General features: G+C 43.6%; 1 protein-coding gene across 5 annotated transcripts in view; it reads left to right on the forward strand.

The window, feature by feature from the left end:
• The window catches only part of laynb (layilin b), a 30,925-nt gene extending 4,504 nt beyond the window's left edge, over positions 1-26,421 (forward strand). The window contains exons 4-8 of one of the 5 annotated variants that reach the window (XM_034169317.1): positions 2,004-2,048; positions 6,284-6,361; positions 8,343-8,448; positions 24,927-24,939; positions 25,017-26,421. In XM_034169317.1, the coding sequence (XP_034025208.1) occupies positions 2,004-2,048; positions 6,284-6,361; positions 8,343-8,448; positions 24,927-24,939; positions 25,017-25,325 (551 nt within the window). In that variant the 3' untranslated portion in view covers positions 25,326-26,421. Of the gene's footprint in view, positions 1-2,003; positions 2,049-6,283; positions 6,362-8,342; positions 8,449-24,926; positions 24,940-24,988 lie in introns of all 5 variants that reach the window. The other 4 variants (XM_034169320.1, XM_034169321.1, XM_034169316.1 and 1 more) reach the window with 4 other exon arrangements.
• Positions 26,422-27,484: the final 1,063 nt, after the last annotated feature.

Consider the following 27,484-nt stretch of genomic DNA (forward strand, 5'->3'; position numbering starts at 1 on the left):
AACACAGAACATGCCTGCAGCTGATAGAGGAGGGTGGGAGTTATGTGATCACACTGCATGTGTGTTATCAAACAGCTCAGGGCCGTATCTTGACGGCAGAGCGCAAACACATGGTGCAAATCTTTTCGGGTCTGTCCAAGGTCTGTTTGCTATTGAGATGTTGCAAAAAACGAATGCAAAGGGATTGGATTTTTTGTCTTCATGAGTCAAAGGTGGGACTGGCGGCAAACACAAATTCAGTCACTTAGTGTTACCTGACTTGTCCTTTAACTGTGGTGTTAACCAAATGCAGATGTATTTTTCGCCAAATGATGGACTCATGCTGACATAACACTGCAAGCTGCTATGACCTTTAGATTAACATATAAATAAATGGTCTGCACTTTTCCATCTCAGTATGAAGCTCAGAGCACTTTACAATGATGTCTCACATTCACCCATGGACACACTGATGTCAGGGTGCTGCCATGAAAGGCACTCAACTGCACACCGTGAGCAACTGTGGTATTAAGGACTTTGCTAGAGGACCCTTAGAGATGATGCTATCCAGTGGTCTCAAGCCCAAATCTTAACCATTAGACCATCACACATCCTACACATCTGTGAATATTGTGTTCTTTAAAACCTGCTGCATGCACTATGTGTGAAGAGTGTTCACTGATGTGCACTTAAGGTGCTGTTTCATCTTTTGTGATGGGGCACAAATTCTCGAATGAATAGGACAGAGAGCCGTCATCTGCACTACTTTATAATTGTTCAGTCTGTGCTGCAGCGATGCTGTTCTGATTACACCTGATCCTGTCTGAGTTTAAGCAGAATAGGTCTGAGGCGTGGGCAATATGACCTGAAATTAATATCAGTATTTTTCCTTTTTTGGACCGTCACAGTATTTAAATTACAGTATTACTTTCTCTTTCTCCAGTTTTTGAGGGGAGTAGCATGTCCTGTCCCTTTATGGAAATATAAATATACTAGAGTGTTGCCTGTGGGGATCCACGGGCTCTAGATTGGGCAGTGTTTATAAAATAGGTAGATGACATTTTCAAGGGCGGTAATAAATTGTGCAAAGTTTCTATAATGATTTGAAAGTTGAGTTGCGTGTGAGCCCAGAAGGTTTTTAGAACCTTAGACCTCAACAGTTTTTAGAAGAAGAACTCGACCCTTTATTTCCTGTTAATTATGTAATTTTTAATTTTAATTTACTGTCTTAATGTATATAGAAATTGTTTAGGTTCTTGTTATCATATACATACTATTATTATTATTGTTTTCAATATTATTATTGTTATTGCTATTATCATATTTTATTATTACTTCCATTTTGTTATTTGACTTTTAAATGGACCACAATGGAAATAAGTGGTTTCACTATCTTGTGTCATCCATGTATTAACATATTTTAATTATTATATACATATATTATTATATATATTATTATTATTATATATTATATATATTTAATTAGTTATTATTATTTAACATTAACATATTTACAATTATGTACTTACATTGAACTTACTAAATAATATCACGCACTCACTCACTTACGCTCTCACGCTTTTAATATAAAGATGATTTACGGCCCCCCTGCTGGAATGGCGTATTAGTCCAGAATGTAATTAGCAACGTTATCTAATATCTTTAGTTTCTCCAAAAATATTAGTCCTATCAACATTCTGTTTTGGTGCTGTTCATCCTTGACCCAAAATGCATAAGCATACCAAATGGTAAGTGTCAGCTCTCCCCAGTCGCATGCATGCAGAGCTTTTTGTTTTTTCTGCATTCTGCTGCAAGCAGGTCCTTTTAGAAGGACGTCTCATGTTTTTTAACACCCCAGTTAGCTAGACAACATAAAAGTACTCATGATTGTAAGTGTCCCTGAACACATGTTAATAATTAGTGATATCTGATGTATTTTATTCCTCTCACTCTGAGTGTTGTTTCAGATTTAAAAATAACTAAATAAATAAATAGTCCATGCTTAAAATGTCTGTGTTTTGCAGAGAAGTTGCCGACATTTGCAGAGGAAAGAAACACAGTACATGCAGGTATAGTGTGTAAATTACTCTCTCTCTCACACACACACACACACAAACTATTCCAAAACAATTTGTGTTAACCAGAGGTGCAAAACCCCAGCTTCAGTGAGTAAAAGTCCTACCACATATTTGTTATATCCAACCCCCAAACCAGCTGATCCTCGTTCAACAATTCAGGCAGGTCAGTGAGCTAATCGGTCAAATCAGCTGTTTTCGGTCCATGGGTAGTCCTTCAAATTTCACCTTCAACTTTATTATTATTATTAGTAGTAGTAGTAGTAGTTGTAAAAGTGTTATAACATCAAGTTCCTTTGGGATAATAATAATAAGTTGAAATTGAAAAGAGTAGTCACATTTCTTATTATTATTGTCCATCAGTCATCCATTTTCTGTACCCGCTTCCCCCAATCAAGGGTCACGAGAACAGGGGGCTGGAGCCTATCCCAGCAGTAATAGGGCATGAGATGGGGTACAATTTCAATTTATTTTCATTTATATAGCGCCAAATCACAACAAAGTTGCCTCGAGGCACTTTACACAAGTAAGGTCTAACCTTACTAACCCCCAGAGCAGCAGTGGTAAGAAAAACTCCCTCTGAGGAAGAAACCTCAAGCAGATCAGACTCAAAGGGGTAACCCTCTGTTTGGGCCATGCTACAGACACAAATTACAGAACAATTCACAAAACAAATATACAGGAAATGCTGTGGTGCACAGGACAGGGGGGGTCTCCAGCACAAATACCACACCCATCTCTGGATGGAGCTGCACCTTAAACAGCGAGAAAAAAAATAGAATCAGGCATCAGAAAGACAAGAAATATAGTATAATTTGCCAGCATTAAACAAGAAAAACAGGAAATGCTAAGGTGATTGCCGGCCACTAGCCATAAGCTTCACTAAAAGACCCAGAATTTAGGTAAAGTTGAGGCTGCGGCACGCTCCGTTTCCTAATAAAATGAATTAAAAGAGTAAAAAGCGTAGAACTATACTATGCCCCTATGCTAGCCATATGAAAGCGAAAATAAGTGCGTCTTAAGTCTGGACTTGAAAGTCTCCACAGAATCTGACTGTTTTATTGATGCAGGGAGATCATTCCACAGAATAGGGGCACGATAAGAGAAACCTCTATGACCCGCAGACTTCTTATTCATCCTAGGGACATAAAGTAGTTTTTGCACCCTGAGAACACAAAGCCCAGGCTGGTATGTAATGTTTAATTAGGTCAGCGAGGTAGGGAGGTGCCAGTCCATGAACAGTTTTATAGACTAGTAGCAGAACCTTAAAATCTGATCTCACTGACAGGAAGCCAGTGAAGAGATGCCAAAATGGGTGTAATGTGGTCAAACTTTGTGCTTTGTGTCAAAGAACCAATTGGAGAGCCCTAATGCGGGACTGCAGTAAACCAGAAAATAGAACATTGCAGTAGTCCAATCTTGAAGAGATAAACGCATGGATCAGGGTCTCAGCATCAGCCATAGACAGGATGGGACAAATCTTCACTATATTTCACAGATGGAAGAAAGCAGTCCTAGTAATATTTCTAATGTGGAGGTCAAAGGACAACGTAGGATCAAAAATTACCCCAAGGTTCCTCACTTTGTCAATGTGATGTATGACACACAAGCCTAGGTTAAGTGTTAACTGGTCAAATTGATGCTGATGTCTCACTGGACCAAGAACCATCATTTTAGTCTTATCAGAGTTTAAAAGTAGGAAGCTTCTAGACATCCAGCTTCTCACTGATGCAAGGCAATCTTCTCAGGATTTTATGTGAATGAGATTACCAGCAGTTATCAGCGTGTATAACAGAGTATCATCAAAATAGCAGTGAAAGGTAATCCCAAAACGCAGTAATATGTGCCCAAGGGGTGCTATATAAAGGGAGAAAGGCAGAGGGCCTAAGACGGACTCCCGTGGAACCCCAAATTTCATATCACTAAAATTAGAGGTAGTGTTACTGTACAAAACACAGTGAGAACAACTGGTCAAGTATGGCATCACGTAGAATATGATGATCCAGGGTATCAAATGCAGCACTGAGATCTAACAACACCAGAACCGTAGTGGTGTCCGAATCCTTTGCAACCAGAAGATGTCTCTGTGGAATGATATTTTCTAAAAGCAGACTGAAGTGGTTCAAAGAGATTATTCTCAGTAAGATAGTCCATGAGCTGCTGTGACACCACTTTTTCCAGAATTTTACAGCAAAATGATAGATTTGATATCGGCCCATAGTTTTTCAGTACACAAGGGTCAAGATTAGGTTTCTTAAGTAATGGTTTAATCACTGCAGATTTGAAACATTTAGGAACAGATTCAGAAGTTAAAGAAAGATTAATATTTTCCAGCACCATCAGCCCAAGAGTGGGCCACAGGTCCTTAAACAGTTTTGTTGGTATAGGATCAAATAAACAGGTTGTGCTTTTTGTTGACGTTATGAGTTTTGCCAGCATGCCTAGAGAGATACTCTCAAATTCTGTAAATTTAGGTAATACCTCAGTAATGGCGCCCACCTCAATAGTAGGGTGTAGTGGCTGGGTTGAGGCATGCTGGGATATGTTTAACCTAATGCCTTCTGTTTTCTTCTCAAAGTAATCCAAGAAATCTTGTGCTGTAAAAGGAGAGCGAACTACAGGTGGTTGTCCATGAATAATTGTTGCCACCGTGTTGAACAAGAACTTTGAGTTATGCTTGTTTTTGTTGATCAGATCAGAGTAATAGGTCCGCTTTGTAGCCAGTAATGCATGCTTATAGTCTAAGATAACATCACGCGACACAACAACTCCATTTCCATTCTAGACCTCTAGCCTTATGCTTGAAGTCACGCAGGTAATCATTGAACCAAGGTGACTGTGTTTTGGGGGGGTGCGGTTTTAACACAGGTGGCGCACTCATATCGAGTGTAGTTTTGAGCACTGAGTTTAAACTATCCACAAGTCTGTCTACTGACTGTCTACTGATTGGGCGTTCTTTCCAGGGTACACCCTGGACAGGACGCCAGTCTGTCACAAGGCCACATATAGACAAACAAATTTACGTACAATTTAAATTTTCCAATCCACTTAACCTGCATGTCTTTGGATGTGGGAGGAATCAGGAGTACCTGGAGAGAACCCATGCAAGCACGGGGAGGACATGCAAACTCCACAGAGAAAGGCCACCTTTGTCACCATTCTAGCTGTTTTTACCCCATAATTCCATAACATTCAGTCAGAAATAGTCCAAACTATACCTTTTTTAGAATCTTTATGATCAGGCAACTATGATTGGAATATTTTTTTTAATTTTTACCTCTGTGTGATTCCTCAATTGACCCCGACCTGGCTGCCTCTTGAAAATTCAAGTGGCCAGTCAGTTGTTCAAGAGTGAATGTCTAAGGAGTATTTGTGCTGAATTTCCCACTTGCATCACCATTTGAAGGATTGTTTCAGTTATCTGCTGCACTATTTCCCAGCAGGACTTGGCACCTGCCCATTGTCAAAGCTACGAGTTATTGGTTTGCTGACCATGGTATCAGTGTACTTCATTGGCCTCATAGATAATACCTCATAGATTTTGTCTAGATGATTATGTGATGAGCATAATCGAGCTGAAAGCCGCTATCAAAGCGATCTGAGTTTCCTTAACACCTCAGAATTACCACAGGCCGATTGTCTTCATGTCATGCTGCATTGGTGCAGTAATTTCAAAAGGAGCCCCAACCAATTATTGAGTGTATAAATGAACATACTTTCCAGAAGTTTGACATTTGTGAATTAAAAATCCCTTTTTATTGATTTAAAAAAATATTCTAATATTTTGAGATATGCATTTTCTTTTCTTTTTTTTATTTCTTGTTCTTTTTTCCTTTTTGATCTGTTGCATGTAATTATAAAATTAAAAAATCCTTGAAATATTTTAATTTATATGTAATGAGTCTGGAATCTATAAAATTGCTGTGAAACTGCTTGGGAAGACTAGGAGCTGTATGCCTGTTCCCACCTGTGGCCCTGTGACAGACTGGAGTCCTGTACAGGGTGTACCCCCCCTCACGCCCTATGACTGCTGGGATAGGCTCCAGCAATGCAGCTTTGACGCCCCCCCCACCCCCACCCCAGGCCCTTAATTGGAGTAAACGGTTGAAGATGAGTGAGTGAGTCTTTTGGTGGTTCAAGTCAGGGAATGTTGGTTGAGCAATGTTGAGTTACATGTTGAAAGTCATATTTTATCTGACATTTAATTGCTTGTTTTCATTGTGATCTAGTTTCGTCTCTGAGGCCAAACATTTTGTCAACGACAGAAAGTGATGAGATGATAAGAATCGGACTACCTGAGTCATCACGTAAGCATATGCTGTCGTTTATACTGGCAGTTAATCTGACACTGGAAATGAAAAGGTCAACTTCTGTAGTCTTTTGAACCAGACTTTAAACTTCTTTTCTAATAAATATTTCATATTTACAGTGCTTGCATATTTGGGTTCCAATTTTTATTGTGCAATGTGTTCTTTAACATGTTTTATGTCATTTAAAGCACTTTCAAATGTGTTTAACATGAAAATGTGACATCAACAACATTTATTAATATTTGTTTGTTAATTGCTTTTATATTTTATTTAAGAAAAGGTAGCTCAGTGGGGTAAGGAGTTGGGCTACCACTATATGAGGTCTGTCAGTAAAGTATAGGTCCTTTTTATTTTTTTCAAAAACTATATGGATTTCATTCATATGTTTTTACGTCAGACATGCTTGAAACCCTCGTGCGCATGCGTGAGTTTTTTCCACGCCTGTCCGGTGACATCATTCGCCTGTGAGCACTCCTTGTGGGAGGAAGTCGTCCAGCCCCTCGTCGAATTCCTTTGTCTGAGAAGTTGCTGAGAAGATTGGCGCTTTGTTTGAATCAAAATTTTTTTTTAAACCTGTGAGGCACATCGAAGTGGACACGGTTTGAAAAATTAAGCTGGTTTTCGGTGAAAATTTTAACGGCTGATGAGAGATTTTGAGGTGATACTGTCGCTTTAAGGACTTCCAACACAGCGGGACGTCGTGCAGCGCTCCCAGGCACCGTCGTCAGCCTGTTTCAAGCTGAAAACCTCCACATTTCAGGCTCTATTGATCCAGGACGTCGTGAGAGAACAGAGAAGTTTCAGAAGAAGTCGGTTTCAGCATTTTATATCCGGATATTCCACTGTTAAAGGAGATTTTTTTAATGAAAGACGTGCGGGCGGATTGCAGCGTCGGCTCGCAGCCGCCGCAACGCTCCGCCACAGGAAAAACACCTCTGTTGGAAGCCTTAAGGACAAGTTGGAACATGCCCAACTGTTAAACAATTTCTCATATACTCACTCCACTGAAAGCCATCAAAGCCGCCTGGAATTTACAAATGGTTATCAACACGGAGGTTGTTTTTCCTGTGCCACTGCGCCAGCTGCGTCCCGACGCGCGGACCCGGTCCGCACGTCTTTCATTAAAAAAATCTCCCTTTAACAGTGGAATATCCGGATAAAAATGCTGAAACCGACTTCTTCTGAAACTTCTCTGTTCTCCTCACGATGTCCTGGAATCAGTAGAGCCTGAAATGTGGAGGTTTTCAGCTTGAAACAGGCTGACGACGGCGCCTGGGAGTGCTGCACGATGTCCCGCACCGTGGGAAGTCCTTAAAGCGACAGTATCACCTCAAAATCTCTCATCAGCCATTAAAATTTTCACCGAAAACCAGCTTAATTTTTCGAACCGTGTCCACTTCGATGTGCCTCACAGGTTTAGAAAAAATTTTGATCAAACAAAGCGCCAGTCTCTCAGCAACTTCTCAGACAAAGGAATTCCGACGAGGGGCCTGGACGACTCCCTCCCACAACGAGTGCTCACAGGCGAATGACGTCACCGACAGGCGTGGAAAAACTCACGCATGCGCACGAGGGTTCAAGCATGTCTGACGTAAAAACATATGAATGAAATCCATATAGTTTTTGAAAAAAATAAAAAGGACCTATACTTTATTGACAGCCCTCGTATAGGCCTGGGTTTGATTACCGTTACTCCCTGTCTATGTCCTTGGACAGGACACAAAATCTACATTGTCTCAGTCCACCCAACTATAGGTGGGTACCAGCCTTTGCTGGGGAAGTAATCCTCTGTGGACTGGTGTCCAGGGGGAGTTGCAGACTTTCATCCGCTTCATGCTTTGGAATCCAGGGATAAGCACCAATGCACCTCACGGCCTATACAGGATTGACATCTTTATATTTCCACGGATATGTGAAAATGTGATGTTTTAAAGAATGCCTGCCTCTCTCTCTCTCTCTCCCTCTCTTTCTCTTTCAGACAGCACCTTGTATATTTCTTACATCCTTTACGCAAGTATTCCTGTTCTGTTGCTGCTGCTGTTTGCAGCTGCCGGGTTCTTCTGCTACAAACACCATGTCAAGAGGTAACAGCAAAAAAATCAATGTTACATTAAATCTGTTACAAAACTCTGCTGCTTCTGCGTAGCTCTTATGCTCATAAAAAGATGATCATAGTCTGTTTCTGTGAATAGTTTTTATGATGAGTATGGTGTTTTACAAAGGAAGCCATTATTTGCATTTCTTACAGCTTACTAGGGCATTCCCTGGAGGTTACATTACTTTGCATGGGTGCTGATACTCCATAAGGCATCACTCAATGTGGCTGTACCTCATAAAGCAGCCACACCTGCCATGTCTCCCATCAGACCTCCTGCCCCAGGATTTCTGAAGGCAGCGTTGGTTGGTTGGACTTTTAAATCTAATAATAATAATAATACAGAGACTCCAGCAAGCTGACTAATGATACATGAATGTCACTATGGCACATGCACTGAAACGCATCAGGTGACTTTGGGTTCCGTCAAGCATACAGGAGAAGGAGGATGTTCTTTGTTTGATTAGGGATAGTGATATGGTTTGTATGTGCTTGTGTAGTGTAAGTGGTAATAATAGTAATACTAATAATAACAACATGATTTTCTTCCGGGTCCTATCACTGATGATCAACCTAGGGCCCTCCAGAAACATGTTATTATATAATGTTAATGCACTAGGCAGTATTATCCACAGGCCCTAGGCTATAGGAGGGCTATAGGAAATAGGTAGGGGAAGTATAGCTTCAGCCTTGCTGCACAGTGGATAGATGCTGTTGTATTTAATTTTTTGGTACTTTGTTTGTTTGTCAGATTGTTATTGTGAGCATGGCCAGAGCAGATGGTCACCCCTGTTCGTCTGGTCTACTTCAGGTTTCTCCCTACAATCAAAAAGCGGTTCAGGGAGTTTTTCCTTACTGCTGTTGACAATGTGCTTGCTCAGGGTGTAAGTAAAGTTAGATCTTAACTTTGTGAAGCACCTTGGCATGGCCTATGTTGTGATTTTGTGCTATATACAGTGGATAAAATACGTATTGAAGAAGTCACCATTTTTCAAATCAAAATCAAATCAAATCAATTTTATTTATATAGCGCCAAATCACAACAAACAGTTGCCCCAAGATGCTTTATATTGTAAGGCAAAAGCCATACAATAAAGCCATACAATAATTACAGAAAAACCCCAACAGTCAAAACGGCCCCCTATGAGCAAGCACTTGGCGACAGTGGGAAGGAAAAACTCCCTTTTAACAGGAAGAAACCTCCAGCAGAACCAGGCTCAGGGAGGGGCAGTCTTCTGCTGGGACGGGTTGGGGCTGAGGGGAGAGAACCAGGAAAAAGACATGCTGTGGAGGGGAGCAGAGATCAATCACCAATGATTAAATGCAGAGTGGTGCATACAGAGCAAAAAGAGGTGAATAAAACGAAACACTGGGTGCATCATGGGAACCCCAGCAGTCTAAGTCTATAGCAGCATAACTAAGGGATGGTTCAGGGTCAGTTAGCTTTTCAGCATCACTCTGAGACAAGACCTTTCTAATTTTAGAGATATTGCGCAAATGCAAAAAAGCAGTCCTACATATTTGCTTAATATGCGCACTGAAGGACATATCCTGATCAAAAATGACTCCAAGATTTCTCACAGTATTACTGGAGGTCAGGGTAAGGCCATCCAGAGTAAGGATCTGGTTAGACACCATGTTTCTAAGATTTGTGGGGCCAAGTACAATAACTTCAGTTTTATCTGAATTTAAAAGCAGGAAATTAGAGGTCATCCATGTCTTTATGTCTGAAAGACATTCCTGCAGTTTAACTAATTGGTGTGTGTCCTCTGGCTTCATGGATAGATAAAGCTGGGTATCATCTGCGTAACAATGAAAATTTAAGCAATGCTTTCTAATAACACTGCCTAAGGGAAGCATGTATAAAGTGAATAAAATTGGTCCTAGCACAGAACCTTGTGGAACTCCATAATTAACCTTAGTCTGTGAAGAAGACTCCTCATTTACATGAACAAATTGTAATCTATTAGATAAATATGATTCAAACCACTGCAGCGCAGTGCCTTTAATACCTATGGCATGCTCTAATCTCTGTAATAAAATTTTATGGTCAGCAGTATCAAAAGCTGCACTGAGGTCTAACAGGACAAGCACAGAGATGAGTCCACTGTCTGAGGCCATAAGAAGATCATTTGTAACCTTCACTAATGCTGTTTCTGTACTATGATGAATTCTGAAACCTGACTGAAACTCTTCAAATAGACCATTCCTCTGCAGATGATCAGTTAGCTGTTTTACAACTACCCTTCAAGAATTTTTGAGAGAAAAGGAAGGTTGGAGATTGGCCTATAATTAGCTAAGACAGCTGGGTCAAGTGATGGCTTTTTAAGTAATGGTTTAATTACTGCCACCTTAAAAGCCTGTGGTACATAGCCAACTAATAAAGATGGATTGATCATATTTAAGATTGAAGCATTAACTAATGGTAGGGCTTCCTTGAGCAGCCTGGTAGGAATGGGATCTAATAGACATGTTGATGGTTTGGAGGAAGTAATTAATGAAAATAACTCAGACAGAACAATCGGAGAGAAAGAGTCTAGCCAAATACCAGCATTACTGAAGGCAGACGAACATAAAGATATGTCTTTGGGATGGTTATGAATAATTTTTTTTCTAATAGTTAAAATTTTATTTGCAAAGAAAGTCATGAAGTCATTACTAGTTAAAGTTAAAGGAATACTCGGCTCAATAGAGCTCTGACTCTTTGTCAGCCTGACTACAGTGCTGAAAAGAAACCTGGGGTTGTTCTTATTTTCTTCAATTAGTGATGAATAGTAAGATGTCCTAGCTTTACGGAGGGCTTTTTTATAGAGCAACAGACTCTTTTTCCAGGCTAAATGAAGATCTTCTGAATTAGTGAGACGCCATTTCCTCTCCAGCTTACGGGTTATCTGCTTTAAGGTGCGAGTTTGTGGGTTATACCACAGAGTCAAGCTTTTCTGATTTAAGGCTCTCTTTTTCAGAGGAGCTACAGCATCCAAAGTTGTGCTCAATGAGGATGTAAAGCTATTGACGAGATAATCTATCTCACTCACAGAGTTTAGGTAGTTACTCTGCACTGTGTTGGTATATGGCATTGAAGAACATAACAAAGAAGGAATCATATCCTTAAACCTAGTTACAACGCTTTCTGAAAGACTTCTACTGTAATGAAACTTATTCCCCACTGCTGGGTAGTCCATTAAAGTAAATGTAAATGTTATTAAGAAATGATCAGACAACAGGGGGTTTTCAGGGAATACAGTTAAGTCTTCAATTTCTATGCCATATGTCAGAACAAGATCTAAAGTGCGGTTAAAATGGTGGATGGGCTCATTTACATTTTGAGCAAAGCCAACTGAGTCTAATAATAGATCAAATGCAGTGTTGAGGCTGTCATTCTCAGCATCTATGTGGATGTTAAAATCACCCACTATAATTATGTTATCTGAGCTAAGCATTAAGTCAGACAAATGGTCTGAAAATTCACAGAGAAAGTCACAGTAACGACCAGGTGGACGATAGATAATAACAAATAAAACTGGTTTTTGAGACTTCCAATTAGGATGGACAAGACTAAGAGTCAAGCTTTCAAATGAATTAAAGCTCTGTCTGGGTCTTTGATTAATTAATAAGCTGGAGTGGAAGATTGCTGCTAATCCTCCTCCTCGACCCGTGCTACGAGCATTCTGACAGTTAGTGTGACTCGGGGGTGTTGACTCATTTAAACTAACATATTCATCCTGCTGTAACCAGGTTTCTGTAAGGCAGAGTAAATCAATATGTTGATCAATTATTATATTATATTATATAAGAGAGAGACCTAATGTTTAATAGACCACATTTAACTGTTTTAGTCTGTGTGTTGTGTGGGCCGCCAGAAGAGGTACTGCTGGCCCACCACCAAAGGGCGCCCTGCCTGAAGTGTGGGCTTCAGGCACGAGAGGGCGCTGCCGCCACGGACACAGCCGGGAGTGACAGCTGTCACTCATTAATTCCTGACAGCTGTCACACATTCTTCATCATCACACTCCATAAAGACCAGACGTCATCTCCACCTCGTTGCCGAGATATCGTACTTCATTGTAGGTAATATCCTCAGCCTTTTTGTGTTTATCTGTAATCTGTACATTGTGAGTGTTTGCAGGCGTACCGGTCCCTTGTTTTGTGGAAGCTGAGTGAGTGCAGGACGGCACTCTTTTTCTCTGAGGGATCACTGCAAACACATCAGCATATTGAGTGAGAGGTGGAGGTGGCATTCCCACCGCTGTTGTTACTGGGTGTACACACACCCACACTTGACTGTCTTTGTTCTCGCCAGCAGTACCAGATCCGACAGTCGGGGACGGTGATCACCTGGGAATTCGGGACTTGGCGGCTCCAGTATTCTCTGGGTTCGGTGGCGGAGGAAATCGTGTGGTTCCGGTTCATCTCAGGACAGACGTCTTCTATCCTCGAGCCTGCCCACACGTCACCTTTATGATTTGACTGTAATTATATTCTGAGATTGTCTGTATATTCGTTGTGCACGTTTCACAACATTAAATTGTTACTTTTTGGCTCATCTATTGGCCGTTCATTTGCGCCCCCTGTTGTGGGTCCGTGTCACTACACTTTCACAACAGGATATCTCGGCCAGCGTCATGGACTCCGAGGGGCGTCACCCGGTTGTTAAACGACCAATGGGAGAGCAGGGAGCGCAGGCGTCTGCAGGAGACGTGATTGGTGAGCTGCAGCACATTCTCACCGCCTTTACGGCTCGGTTAGATCAGATGACTGAGCAAAACATCCTCCTGAACCGCAGGGTGGAGGCTCTCTCCGCACAGATGGCGGCGAGCGCTCAGGGCGCTGCTGCAGCTCGTCCTCCTGCCGACCCTGTGCAGGATATGAACGTTCCAGTGGTGGTTCAACAACCCCTCCCACCATCCCCTGAAGCATACATAAGCCCTCCTGAGCCGTACGGAGTTTGTGTGGAGACGTGCGCGGACTTTCTTATGCAGTGTTCGCTCGTCTTCGCACAACGTCCCGTCATGTACGCGTCAGATGCTAGTAAAATAGCTTATGTGATTGCTCTGCTTCGGTGTAAAGCATGCGTCTGGGCTACGGCGCTCTGGGAACAGAACTCACGGTTGTTATCAGCATACACTGGGTTTGTGGGGGAGTTCAGAACAATGTTTGATCACCCTAACAGAGGAGAGACCGCTTCAACAGTGCTGCTGTCAAAGAGACAGGGACGCGAGAGCACAGCCGCTTATGCAGTCAACTTCCGCATCGCGGCTGCGGGGTCCGGCTGGAATAACGTTGCGCTCCGCGCCGCCTTCATTAACGGACTGTCGTTGGTTCTGAAGGAGCAGCTGGTAGCTAAGGAGGAACCGCGGGATTTAGATGGGCTTATAGATCTCGTTATACGGTTAGACAATCGGTTGGAGGAACGCCGTTGGGAGCGAGGCGAAGGACGTGACCGGATACGCGCCGCCCCTCTCCCTTCCGGGTTCGAAAAGGCGCCGCCCTCCCCACGCTCCACAGCCACAGCGCTCCGTGGGGCAACAGCTCCCCCTGCTGACATTGTTAGAGAAACGCACAGGGCCAAAATGAGGAGGCTGATCCGTGGAGAGTGTTTTCTCTGCAGCTCAACTGAGCACACACAGAAAAACTGCCCCAAACGGCCAAAACAACAACACTCGCCCTTAGAGACTGGGCTAAGGGGGGGTCAAAATCCCTCCCAATCTGACGGCAGTGCCGGTTGAGTACCACGATCTTGCTGACGTCTTCAGCAAGGATCTGGCACTCACCCTTCCCCCGCACCGTCCGTACGATTGTGCCATTGATTTGGTTCCAGGCGCTGAGTTTCCGTCCAGCAGGCTGTACAACCTCTCACGACCTGAGCGCGAATCAATGGAGACCTACATCCGGGACTCATTAGCTGCCGGGCTGATCCGGAACTCCACCTCCCCGATGGGGGCATGTTTCTTTTTTGTGGGCAAGAAAGATGGCGGACTCCGTCCATGCATTGATTTCAGGGGGCTGAATGAGATTACGGTTCGCAACCGATACCCGTTGCCATTGTTGGATTCCGTGTTCACCCCCCTGCATGGAGCCAAAATCTTTACTAAGCTGGATCTTAGAAATGCGTATCACCTGGTTCGGATCCGGAAGGGAGACGAATGGAAGACGGCATTTAACACCCCGTTAGGTCACTTTGAGTACCTGGTCATGCTGTTCGGCCTCACCAACGCCCCCGCGACGTTCCAAGCCTTGGTTAACGACGTCTTGCGGGACTTCCTGCATCGATATTCTCATCTTTTCTCCGGATCCTGAGACCCATGTCCAGTTTGTACATCAGGTCCTGCAGCGGTTATTAGAGAACCGACTGTTTGTGAAGGGCGAGAAGTGCGAGTTTCACCGCACGTCTTTGTCCTTCCTGGGGTTTATCATCTCCTCTAACTCCGTCGCCCCTGATCCGGCCAAGGTTGCGGCGGTGAGAGATTGGCCCCAACCAACAAGCCGTAGGAAGCTGCAACAGTTCCTCGGCTTCGCTAATTTCTATAGGAGGTTCATTAAGGGCTACAGTCAGGTAGTTAGCCCCCTGACAGCGCTGACCTCTCCAAAAGTCCCCTTCACCTGGTCGGATCGGTGCGAAGCCGCGTTCAAGGAGTTGAAACGATGGTTCTCTACTGCGCCAGTTTTGGTGCAGCCCGACCCTAGCCGCCAGTTCGTGGTTGAAGTGGACGCCTCTGACTCAGGGATAGGAGCCGTGCTATCCCAGAGCGGAGAGACCGATAAGGTTCTTCACCCGTGTGCCTACTTTTCTCGCAGGTTGACCCCAGCTGAACGGAACTATGACGTCGGCAATCGAGAACTCCTTGCAGTGAAAGAGGCTCTTGAGGAGTGGAGACACCTGTTGGAGGGAGCGTCTGTGCCATTCACGGTTTTCACTGACCATCGGAACCTGGAGTATATCAGGACCGCCAAGCGGCTGAACCCCAGGCAAGTCCGCTGGTCACTGTTCTTCGGACGTTTTGACTTCCGGATCACCTATCGCCCCGGGACCAAGAACCAGAGATCAGATGCCTTGTCCCGGGTACACGAAGACGAAGTCAAAACTGCACTGTCGGATCCACCGGTGCCCATCATCCCGGAGTCCGCTATCATGGCCACCCTCACCTGGGACGTGGAGAAGACCGTCCGGGAGGCCCTGGCACGGAGCCCGGACCCCGGAACCGGTCCGAAGAACCGTTTGTACGTCCCACCAGAGGCCAGAGCTGCAGTCTTGGACTTCTGTCATGGTTCCTGTCATCCAGGGGTGCGAAGGACCGTGGCAGTTGTCCGGCAGCGCTTCTGGTGGGTGTCTATGGAGGCCGACGTCCGGGAATATATCCAGGCCTGCACCACCTGTGCCAGGGACAAGGCAGACCATAAAAGGTCCCAAGGACTTCTTCAGCCGTTACCCGTGCCTCATCGCCCCTGGTCCCACATCGGCCTGGGGCGATGTGGGACCAGGGCAACACCACCCAGGGCAACACCACCATCTTCACGATAGTGGACCGATTCTCCAAGGCGGCCCACTTCATGGCCCTCCCGAAGCTGCCAACAGCCCAGGAGACAGCAGACCTCCTGGTCCACCACGTCGTCCGTCTGCATGGGATACCCACCGACATCGTCTCAGATCGTGGTCCCCAGTTCTCCTCACACGTCTGGAGGAGCTTCTGCAGGGAACCGGGGGCCACCGTGAGCCTCTCGTCCGGGTACCATCCACAGACGAACGGACAGGCAGAGCGGGCCAACCAAGAACTGGAACAGACCCTCCGCTGCGTAATATCCGCGCACCCGACGGCCTGGAGTAACCATCTGGCCTGGATCGAGTATGCGCATAACAGCCAGGTGTCTTCTGCCACCGGCCTCTCCCCATTTGAGGTGTGTTTGGGGTACCAGCCCCTATTAGGTCGGTGTGCCCTCGGTCCGGGCCCACCTTCGGAGGTGCCGTCGGGTGTGGCGCAACCGGCCCGTTCTGCCTTGTTGAAGGCCCTGACGAGGGCCAAGGACCCATGCAGACCGCCGGCGGTCCCCGGCCCCTGCATACCAGCCCGGGCAGGAGGTGTGGTTGTCGACGAAGGACATCCCTCTACAAGTACAGTCAGCAAAACTGATGGACAGGTTCATTGGACCCTTCAAAATCCTCAAAGTCCTCAGCCCTGCCGCAGTGAAGCTCCAGCTCCCGGCTTCACTGCGGGATCCACCGGTGTTCCATGTTTCCAGGATCAAGACCTCACCACACCTCACCCTCTGTGCTCCCGGTCCGGCGCCGCCTCCTGCCCGGATCATTGACGGGAGCCGGCTTGGACTGTGCGCAGGCTCCTGGACGTCCGTCGAATGGGACCGTGGGTTCCAATATCTTGTGGACTAGGAAGGTATGGACCCGAAGAACGCTCCTGGGTGAAGAGGAGCTTCATCCTGGATCCGGCCCTCCTGGCCGACTTCTACCGCCGACACCCCGACAAACCAGGAGGCGCCCGTTGAGGAGGGGGGTCCTGTTGTGTGGGCCGCCAGAAGAGGTACTGCTGGCCCACCCACCAAAGGGCGCCCTGCCTGAAGTGCGGGCTTTCAGGCACGAGAGGGCGCTGCCGCCACGGACCACAGCCGGGAGTGACAGCTGTCCACCATTAATTCCTGACAGCTGTCACACATTCTTCATCATCACACTCCATAAAGACCAGACGTCACTCCACCCTTGCCGAGATATCGTACTTCATTGTAGGTAATAATCCTCAGCCTTTTGTGTTTATCTGTAATCTGTACATTGTGAGTGTTTGCAGGCGTACCGCCCCCTTGTCTTGTGGAAGCTGAGTGAGTGCAGGACGGCACTCTTTTCTCTGAGGGATCACTGCAAACACATCACAGATTGAGTGAGAGGTGGAGGTGGACATTCCCACCGCTGTTGTTACTGGGTGTAAACACACCCACACTTGACTGTCTTTGTTCTCGCCAGCAGTAACCAGATCCGACAGTCGGGGACGGTGATCACCTGGGAATTTCGGGACTTGGCGGCTCCAGTATCTCTGGGTTCGGTGGCGGAGGAAATCGTGTGGTTCCGGTTCATCTCAGGACAGACGTCTTCTATCCTCGAGCCTGCCCACACGTCACCTTTGTGATTTGACTGTAATTATATTCTGAGATTGTCTGTATATTCGTTGTGCACGTTTCACAACATTAAATTGTTACTTTTTGGCTCATCTATTGGCCGTTCATTTGCGCCCCCTGTTGTGGGTCCGTGTCACTACACTTTCACAACACTGTGGTGCAGTTGAAGGTGCTATATTATTTTTTCTTTTTGAATTTTTATGCTTAAATAGATTTTTACTGGTTATTGGTGGTCTTTTCTCAGTAAATATATTTCTAAAGGTGCTATTGATATGAAATTTTCACCATATTCTACTTCTTTACCTAGCTTTTCTATTGGATTCAAGTCTGGTGATTGGCTGGGCCATTCTACCACTTTGTTTACATTTTCTGAAACCAGTTGAGAGTTTCCTTGGTTTTGTATTTGGGATCAGTCTTGCTGAAATGTCCACCCTCATTTCATTTCCATCATCCTGGTAGATTTTTTTTTTTTTAAGAATGTCTCAGTACATTTTTTTATTCATCCTTCCTTCAATTATGTGACACTTGCCCATGCCGGATGCTGAAAAAGCCCCACAACATGATGTTCCCACCTCCATACTTCACTGTTGCTATGGTGTTTTTGGGCTTACGTATAGTGCCGTTTGACCTCTAAACATGGTGAGTATTATGGCATCCAAAGAGTTCAGATTTGGTGTCATCTGACCAAACTATATTCTCTCAGTATTTCACAGGCTTGTCTAAATATTGTGCAGCAAATTTTAAAGAAGCTTCAGCATGCTTTTTCTTCAGCAATGGAGTCACAGCAATGTGTGGTGAGCGTGCATACAGACCATGGTGGCTGAGTACACTTAGTGTTTCCTTTGAAACAACTGTACCTGCTAATTCCAGGTCTTTCTAAAGTGGTCCTTGGCTCTTGGACAACTATTCGGATAATTCTTTTCAGTCCTCTGTCAGAAATCTTGTGATGAGTACCTGGTCGTTATGGTGTAAATGCTCTTTACACTTTCAGATTATGGCCCCAACAGTGATCACTGGAACATTGAAAGTTTAGAAGTCCCTTCTGTAACCAATGCTATCAGTATGTTTTGCAACAATAACATTGCAAAGATCTTGATAGAGCTCTTTGCTTTTACCAATCATGAGATGTTTCTTGTGACACTTTGGTAATGAGACACCTTTTTCTAGGTCATCAGTTGGTACTGAACTAACGGATATTAATACGCACTGACAAGGGGCAGGACTGCTTTCTAATTACTGATAGTGTTGTGGTTAGAGGTCCGGATGGGACCGGACCGGTTCAGGCAATGGACTTAAATGCTGGGAGCAAGGATGAGACAGGAGTGAACAAAAGGAGATATATTTACAATAATGGATTAACAAAGGGTTTAATAGTGCTGGAGCTGGTGTCTGCAGAGCCGAGACAAGGCCTGCTTATTATAGTAGTGGAAAGCCGGGAGCTGCAGTGCACACGGAGCAAGGCCTGAGAGGAACACCGGGTTCACACGGCAGGATAATTAGGCTGATATCGTACCCGATCTTCCCCTTCCAACAATCGTGATGACGCTAAAGATAATCTTAACAGATATTCCTCCCGTGTGTGGTGTGTTAAGAGCGCTCTGATCTGCTCAGAAGGACGTCAGGAGCACTCCGATCGCAAATCGGGGATATTCAACATGTTGGATTTTTTTGGCCCGATATCGCAGTGTGTGTTGTGTCCTCTGACCAAAATGAGCACGCAGCCTGCTGAATGTGACGTTCAGCCAATCAGAAAGCGAGGTGACGGACGTACAGAGCGGAAAATAAAATCAAAACAGCTGTTCTGACTTACCAGAAAGTCCGGTGGTCGCGTTGTCTCCACTCCTTTAAAGAACACCTTTTCTTTTTCTTTTTGTATCGTTTTTTCCCCTCTGTTTTAATTAGTCCACAAAGTATCTCAGTTTGTTTACTCTGAGGCCACGTTTAATCTTGAGAGATTTTACGAGATTTCCTGTCTGAGCTGTGAATGTCCGTGCGTGAAATCTGTTCGTGTGTGGGTGGTGTTGTTCTTACCGTGTGGCTGAACACCACACACTGTACGACCAACCTGTTAGAGCTATGATTTTTATCTTCACATGTGTGGTCTCTCAGGTTTTGGAAACCTAAAGATAATTTTAAAATCCTGTCGTGTGAACCAGGCTTTAGTGAATGGGAATGAAACCCAGAAGTGTGGTAAAGAACCAGAGCCAGGTGGGACGCTCAGAGCCGAGGAGGGAGGAACGTTATGAGAAACGAGGAGAACAAAGGTGAGTGTTTGCACTCGTAACACTGGAAGCCTTTAACAACAGAATGTGCACAGGAAGGCTTAATGCAGGAACATTCACAGTTCAGGAATTGTTCACAGAGGTCAGCAGCGGCGCATCTTATGATGCAGTTCAGTTAAGCTTGACTTGGCTTCAGGAATGACTTGGAAGTTCTTAGTAGTTCTGCATAACAGTTCAAACAGTTCTTGGTAATGCACAGTCACTGACAGGAGCAGAATGAGAGGCGGAATCTCACAAACTCAGAGGCGGCAGGACCTTAGCTGAACGGAGCACAGCAGCACCCTCTGAGGCTGAGTGGTGAGGAGCAGCGGCACAGCTGGGAGTCCAAAGTGACGTAGTGCAGGTAGTGGCGTGGAAGCCAGGAGACGATGCAGTGTGGAAGCCGCGCAGGAAAGCGTCTGGAAACACCAAAGGTCAAAGAGATCTATTACAGAAAATAGAGGTGCCAGGTTACCTTTGAGAGGAGCTGCGGGAAGCTCAGATGTTGCACAGAGGCATCTCAGGGAATCTCTCAGAAGACAGAGGGCATGAAAGCATCAGAGTCGAAGTAACGGTATCTCAAAGTAGTATCTGGCAAAGAGGGAGCTCAGAGCCGGAGTTTAAGTAACCTGCTCCTGATCAGGAGCTCATAAGCCTCAGGTGCGAGGAGATGATGAGTTGCAGGTGCTCCTCAGCTCTCCAGCACACCACCTGGAGGGAAAACAGACAAACAACACACAAGAGGAGAGAGAAGGGAGGGGAGACAGGCAGACAAAGGCAGCCCACGACAGATAGATTATAGCTGGTGTCTTTCCGTGTCTTTTTCTACCTACTTTTCTTCAAGTGTTCAATACATTTTCCTGTGACATTTCACATTATTACACATAACTTAATTCACAGTGCATCCAGAAAGTATACATGGCACTTAACTTTTTTCCACATTTTATTATGTTACAGCCTTATTCCAAAATGGAGTAAATTCATTTTTTTCCTCAAAATTCTACTCACAACACCCCATAATGAAAACATAAAAAAATTTGCAAATTTATTAAATGTAGAAAACTAAGAAATGACATGGACATAAGTATTTGCACCTTTGGCAGCATTTACAGCATCAAGTGTTCTTGAATATGATGCCACAAACTTGGCACACCTATCTTTGGGCAGTTTTGTCCATTCCTCTTTGCAGCACCTCTCAAGCTCCATCAGGTTGGATGGGGAGCATCGGTGCACAGCCATTTTCCGATCTCTCCAGAGATGTTTGATTGTGAGACCATTGTGTTTGGGTGTTCTAGCATACCGAATGCAGTAACACCAAACTTTGGTGCTCTGGCTAATTATGTAAAACTAGCTGTCAAGAATTTGGGAGTGATATTTGACAGCTGGTATGGGGGTGTGTTAGTGCCCATGGCATGGGCAACTTACACATCTGTGATGATACCATCAATGCTGAAAGGTACATCCAGGTTTTGGAGCAACACATGCTGCCATCCAAGCAACATGTTTTTCAGGGACATCCCTCCTTATTTCAGCAAGACAATGCCAAGCCACATTATGCACGTGTTACAACAGTGTGGCTTCATAGTAAAAGAGTGTGGGTATTAGACTGGCCTGCCTGCAGTCCAAACCTGTCACCCATTGAAAATGTGTGCCACATTATGAAGCACAAATACGACAACGGAGACCCCGGACTGTTGAACAACTGAAGTCGTACATCAGGCAAGAATGGTAAAGAATTCCACCTACAAAGCTTCAACAATTAGTGTCCTCAGTTCCCAAACGCTTATTGAGTGTTGTTAGAAGGAACGGTGATGTAACACAGTGGTAAACATACCACTGTCCCAGCTGTTTTGAAATGTGTTGCAGGAATCCATTTCAAAAGGAGCAAATATTTGCACATAAACAATAAAGTTTAGCAGTTTTGACATTAAATAGCTTGTCTTTGTGGTGTATTCAATTGAATATAGGTTGAAGAGGATTTGCAAATCATTGTGTTCTGTTTTTGTTTACATTTTACACAACGTCCCAACTTCATTGGAATTAGGGTTGTATGTAGACAGGTGTGTGCCTTTCCAAATCATGTCCAGTCAAGTGACTTTACCTCAGGTGGACACCAATTAATAAGCTTTATAAACATCTCAAGGACGATCAGTGGAAACAGGATGTTCAATTTTGAGCTTCATGGCAAAGGCTGTGAATACTAAAAATAGAAACAGAATGAGCCACACAACTACAGCGCTCTCATGGGCCTTTATCACTGAATACTGGGCCTTTCACACTGAATACGTCAGATGCGTCAAATGCGTCAAAAATCAGTCTAAAAAGCATTATTTTCAATGAGGCGTTGCTTTTTAGATGCGTTAGAAGCGTTGCGTCAAAAGCCGAGCTAAACCGACGCTTCTGATGGGAGCGCGCGTTGCTGCTTGTCAGCAGGCTGACGCGCTCAAAGTTCAATCCAATCCAACTTTCGATGCTCTGAGCTGTGACATACCTTTGCGTTGTCCAATAGGAATGAGGCGTCCGGCCAAAACACGGAAGATGAGTGGCAGAAACCACTGATCTCTACAAAACGGATCGGTGCAGAAACCACTGATCTCTACAAAACGGATTGGTGCAGAAACCACTGATCTGTGCAAAACGGATTGGTGCAGAAACCACTGATCTGTGCAAAACGGATTGGTGCAGAAACCACTGATCTGTGCAAACATTAACGTGTGACAGGACTGCTCATTTATGGAGCAGTTTTCTGAAGAAAAATCCTTTGAAATGTTTTTTGTTGTTTGTTACCTCAGAATTTCTGATTACTCTTAAAAAAAAAAAGTTTAGAACACTTGTAAATAAAATAGCTAAATAAATCAATAAATGGTTCTTTAGAAAACCTTTAGAAAATGGAAAACCTTTCATCTGTAAATTAACACCACCTGTTATTTCAAATTAGATAATTTCTTGTTTAACACAAGGAACTTTGGACATTTATTTTTAGACAAAATAACATGGAAATTTGTAATTTTTTTTAAGTCTGGTAGATTATTTATATCTCATTTCAACCAGAAAAACAGACACTGTAAATAAATACAAATGTTTATTATAAATACAACAGGAAATAATTTAACAATGACTGCAGTGTGATTGTAAAGTAGGATTTCTGTGACATAAACCTCATGATGAATTTTTTAATAGCCATTTCAACTTGTAATTTTGTCAAAAGATGTAATTGCCTTTAATGTTGTTATCAGGACAGAGTCATTTCTAAAGTATGAATCTGAGCACAATAAGTGGAGAGCTTCTACCTGTGCAAATGTCTTTTGACTTTGATTTCGTGGACATTTTTAATGATCCATTCATTTATTGTTAAAATATAAAATGAAACAGCTTTTTTTTAAAATAATAAAATAGTTGCTGTTGAAAGCACCTTTTATTTAGAAGCAGGTGATGTTATTGGATTCTCGGGACCAGATGAAGGTCTCTTCTGCAGCTTTGAACTCTGGTGGTGTTACTGAAGACACTTTTGTCCTATTTTGAAGAGCAGAGATGTTTTCTTTCGACTGGACTTCGTGGTGTTCAGCTCATCAGTGGAAGTTTGGCTGTCTGCACAGCAAATGTTCCTGATTGGGACAAAATATTTCTTTAAATGTAAAGAAACACTAAACAGTTTATATATAAAAAAGGTAAAAAAAAAAAACAAAAAAGGGGAAGAAAACGATGGAAATAAACGCCAGAAAAAAATAAGTTATTTAAAGTTGAGCTTTTGTGGTGTCTGAAAAAAGCTGTAGCTTTATTTGGTAAAAATAAAAAAGACTGAACCATTTAGAAATTAAAGCGTTCGCTCAGATCAACTGTGCTAAAAGGCTACGCTAACGTTAGCCGATCATTAAACCTTCACAGCAGTTCAGTAAACGTTACGTTTTATTTTTACATTATTCTCACCTCGATAAAGCTGCAGAACTAAGCTCCGTTGGGCAAACTGGGACTTCGCATATATCCAAAAAGTGGGCGATTTCGGACTGAGTGGGTCTGCTCCATCTCCCCGGCTGCCTGCCTCGGTCTGCCCAGGAATGATGCCTGAAGGCCGGCTTGTCCGTGCGGGTCGGCCCGCTGTCGTGGTTCGATCAATATCCCACCAAGTCGTCAGTCCTTCCTCGGTCGGCATCACTCCGAAAAGTAGCTGAGAAAAAGCTTCTCCCAGCAGGGTAATGAGAGAATCGTTCTGCTGTTTTTAAAAGCTTTTTTGTGGTTCAGACGACGGAAATTCAAGATGGTGATCACTGAACTTTTTTCAGGTTGTGGAAACAGCCAGAGTGTGACGTAGCAATCTCCGCCCCCTTGCCGCTTCCAAAGCGATGCGTCTGACGTCATGCGTCGAATGTGTTAAAAATGCATCTCGACGGATTGGGATGCGTTGACGGATTGGCCTGAAGTATTCAGTGTGAAAGGCCCTTCATACAAAACTGCCCTTTGTCAGAAGTGTTACGTTTTGTTAAATAAAGCTTTTTTTGTATGGGAGTGCTGTGGTTGTGCAGATCATTCTGTTTCTATTTTTGGTACAACTTTTCTTGATCCAGCACGCCTTATACGTGTTTTGGATGTGCATGTCTTCGCTGCATCAAAGGCTGTGAATACTACCATGCCCGTGTGATGATTTTTTTTTTTAAATAAACTTGCAAAAATCTCATATTTTTTTCACATTGTCATTATGGGGTAATGTGTGTAGAATTTTGAGGAAAAAATGAATTTCATCCGTTTTGGAAAAAGGCTGTAACATAACAAAATATGGAAAACGTGCAGCGCTGTGAACATTTCCTGGAGGCACTGTATGGACATCTCTGGATTAATTTCATTGTAGGTGTGTTACTTGGGTTGTTCCTGACATCTCATGAAAAGTTCATGTATGTCAATAGCACCTTTAGAAACATATTTACTGAGAAAAATGGTGACATGTTCCAATACATACTTTACCCACTGCAAATAAATTGAATTGAATTGGCTGTGTGCAATATACGGTTGACTTGAATTGTTTCATTTGTATTAGTGTATATATATATTTTAAATATCAACATGTTTTCTTTCCTTGGTGGACACCTGCTCACAGATTGACTCAACTACATGCTTCTGGACTTCACTGTGACTGTTCTGCTCTGCTTTGGCTTTCAGGAGGAAGACAAAGTCCAGGAGTCATCTTCATGCCAGCAGATCAAGCCAGTGCATGTCAACAGCAGCTGCAGTTCCCTGCGCCATACAAGGACCTTATGCCTTCAGTGACATCACCAAACTGTCTCACGCCACTCCGGACAGCAGTGCAGCAGCAGACATCTCTTCAAAGTACCCCTGCACTTCCTCCCAGGGCTTACAGTGTGATGACTATGAGAACGTGTCATGCCTGGTGAGGGAGAGCGGCTTTGTGACAAATGACATCTATGAGACCTGCAAAACTCAGAGCAGACGCTGCCACAATCAGACTGGTTGGGTGGAAAATGACATCTATGGATAGCAGTGTTTGTGCCCATGTGGTCTCTGTGTTTTTTCAATCGCATGGTTACCAGCTAACAAAGCCAGCTGAGGACAAAAAGATGAAGTTCTTGCTCCAGGAATACTCAGCACTTGGCTGTTTCCTCCTGCATTTTGCATACTTAAGCGATCTTCTGAGTGGATTCAGTACCGTTTCCCAAGCATCTAAAGCACACTTTGGATGAAGCTGACTGACTCTTTTACAGTATCATGTTGGATTAACATTCATGCTTAAAGAAGGATTTCTAGAACCTTTCAGGACTATCACCCGTATGATGTTTACGATGACTGCGAGCATGCCACTTTTTAATTACTATAGAATAAAACAGTCGTCTCATTGTGTCTTCAAGATTGACAACTTGGGCAGTCAATCAACAGATCGATGGAAATATAAATGAGCAGTGGTGAACTTGATGGACACTATCCTCAAGCTGAAGTAACATGTTACATGTAACAAAGTATGTAGTAACATGGAATTTCAACCACACCTGCATCCTAATATCAATCATACGTGATATAAGATGATTCCCTGCACAATCTGACATGTCCAGCAGGTGGCAGAGAAGCGCCATGTAACTTCAACCACAACTACTCCTAATTTCCATCATCCATCCAACATCCACCAACCATCCAGCAAATGGCAGCCACGTCTATGGGATAATATATAATAAAACCATGTTGCTTTTTGGACCCGTCTGGTCCATCAGCTTTAAGCATTACAAGAACTTTTTGATTTTGGTGCATTACAAGATGATAGCGTTCATTGTTTTTGAGCTAGCATACTTCATACACATACACATGAATACACATTCATGCATTCACTCACTAAAGGCTGGAAATAAATACTTCCAGCATATAGTTCCTGTAGAAAAGCACAAAACCGGCAGTGTAAGATCTAATGTAATCAATGTATTTCTGATTTTAGGCAGTAATCAATGCAATCTAGCAGCTTTGGCAGGCATCATATTGTCTTCTTTCCTGCTTTTTCCACATGAGTGACACAAGTCAGTGTGTCTCGCCATCGCTGATGAGGTGCCATTTGTACCAGTGTTTCTAAATAAAGTTAAGTGGCCAAACAATATTAGTAGTAAACTCTGCTGCTTTGACATCTCTAAATGCTCTGTCTGCACACAATATGTCAGATTTTAAGTTTGCTATGCATAACACTGTGACACACGATTAGCAGAGCTCCTTACACATGGCAGCTTGTGGCAGGTCTATAGCTCATGAAGCATTGCAATGACCGGTGATGAGCATAATCATCAAATGGGCCATTTTAAGTTATTGTGCTATAGTTTGGTCCCCTTCTCAAAAATCCTTTGGCTGATTTGCACCAAACTTGATATGTAGACCACCAGCAACCCCAGAACTGCTCTTAAAGGGTTTGTTCTGCAAAGGGTAAGAGTCAAAATGTACTTTTTTCACGCCACTTTGCACCAAACTCGGCACACATATGGTCAATCATTGGGACCATCACGTCTGCCTGTCTGCTGGCCTGCTCCTCCCAGGTTCTCTTGATAATTTCTACAATGTTTGGTATGACAGTGAGTGGTTAAGTGTGATTGTTTCCATAGGAGTGTGGTTCAAGGCTGTATCTGGCCCATAGGGCAGCAGTTTGAGACCTTTGATGGAGAATGTAGTGAACAGTAATACAGTCTTTAATCTGTGGCACAAGTTAACATATTTGGAATTTGTGTTATTAACTCCATCAAAGAAGAGATTTTGTTTTTTTCCTGCTCTTGCAGGTTTGCTCCAAATTCGGCTGCTCCTTTTAGCACGGAGTCACCACAGCAGATCACTCTTCATGAAACTTGATGAAAACATTGAGCCCAACTGAGAATAAAAGATGATCTGAAATGCTGGATTTTTTAAAAATCATTGAGTTGCTAAGTTGCTTTACTCAAAACTATAACATTATGTTTGAATTAAAGTCATCAGAGGGCTGATACCTACCCTGCACACACTATACAACATACAAGTAGATATAAATGTGTCTGTAATAGTGTTTTTGACTATGTATTATGCCATCATATATGCCTTCATTGTAAAGTCATTCATGCCACTCAATCACAAATATTTTGCTGATCAGTATATGCTTTAGATCTTGACTTCTTGGTTGCTGAGGGATGCAAAAAAAAGTGT

Source organism: Thalassophryne amazonica, chromosome 4 (assembly GCF_902500255.1).
Source record: "Thalassophryne amazonica chromosome 4, fThaAma1.1, whole genome shotgun sequence".
NCBI classification, from domain to species: Eukaryota; Metazoa; Chordata; class Actinopteri; order Batrachoidiformes; family Batrachoididae; genus Thalassophryne; species Thalassophryne amazonica.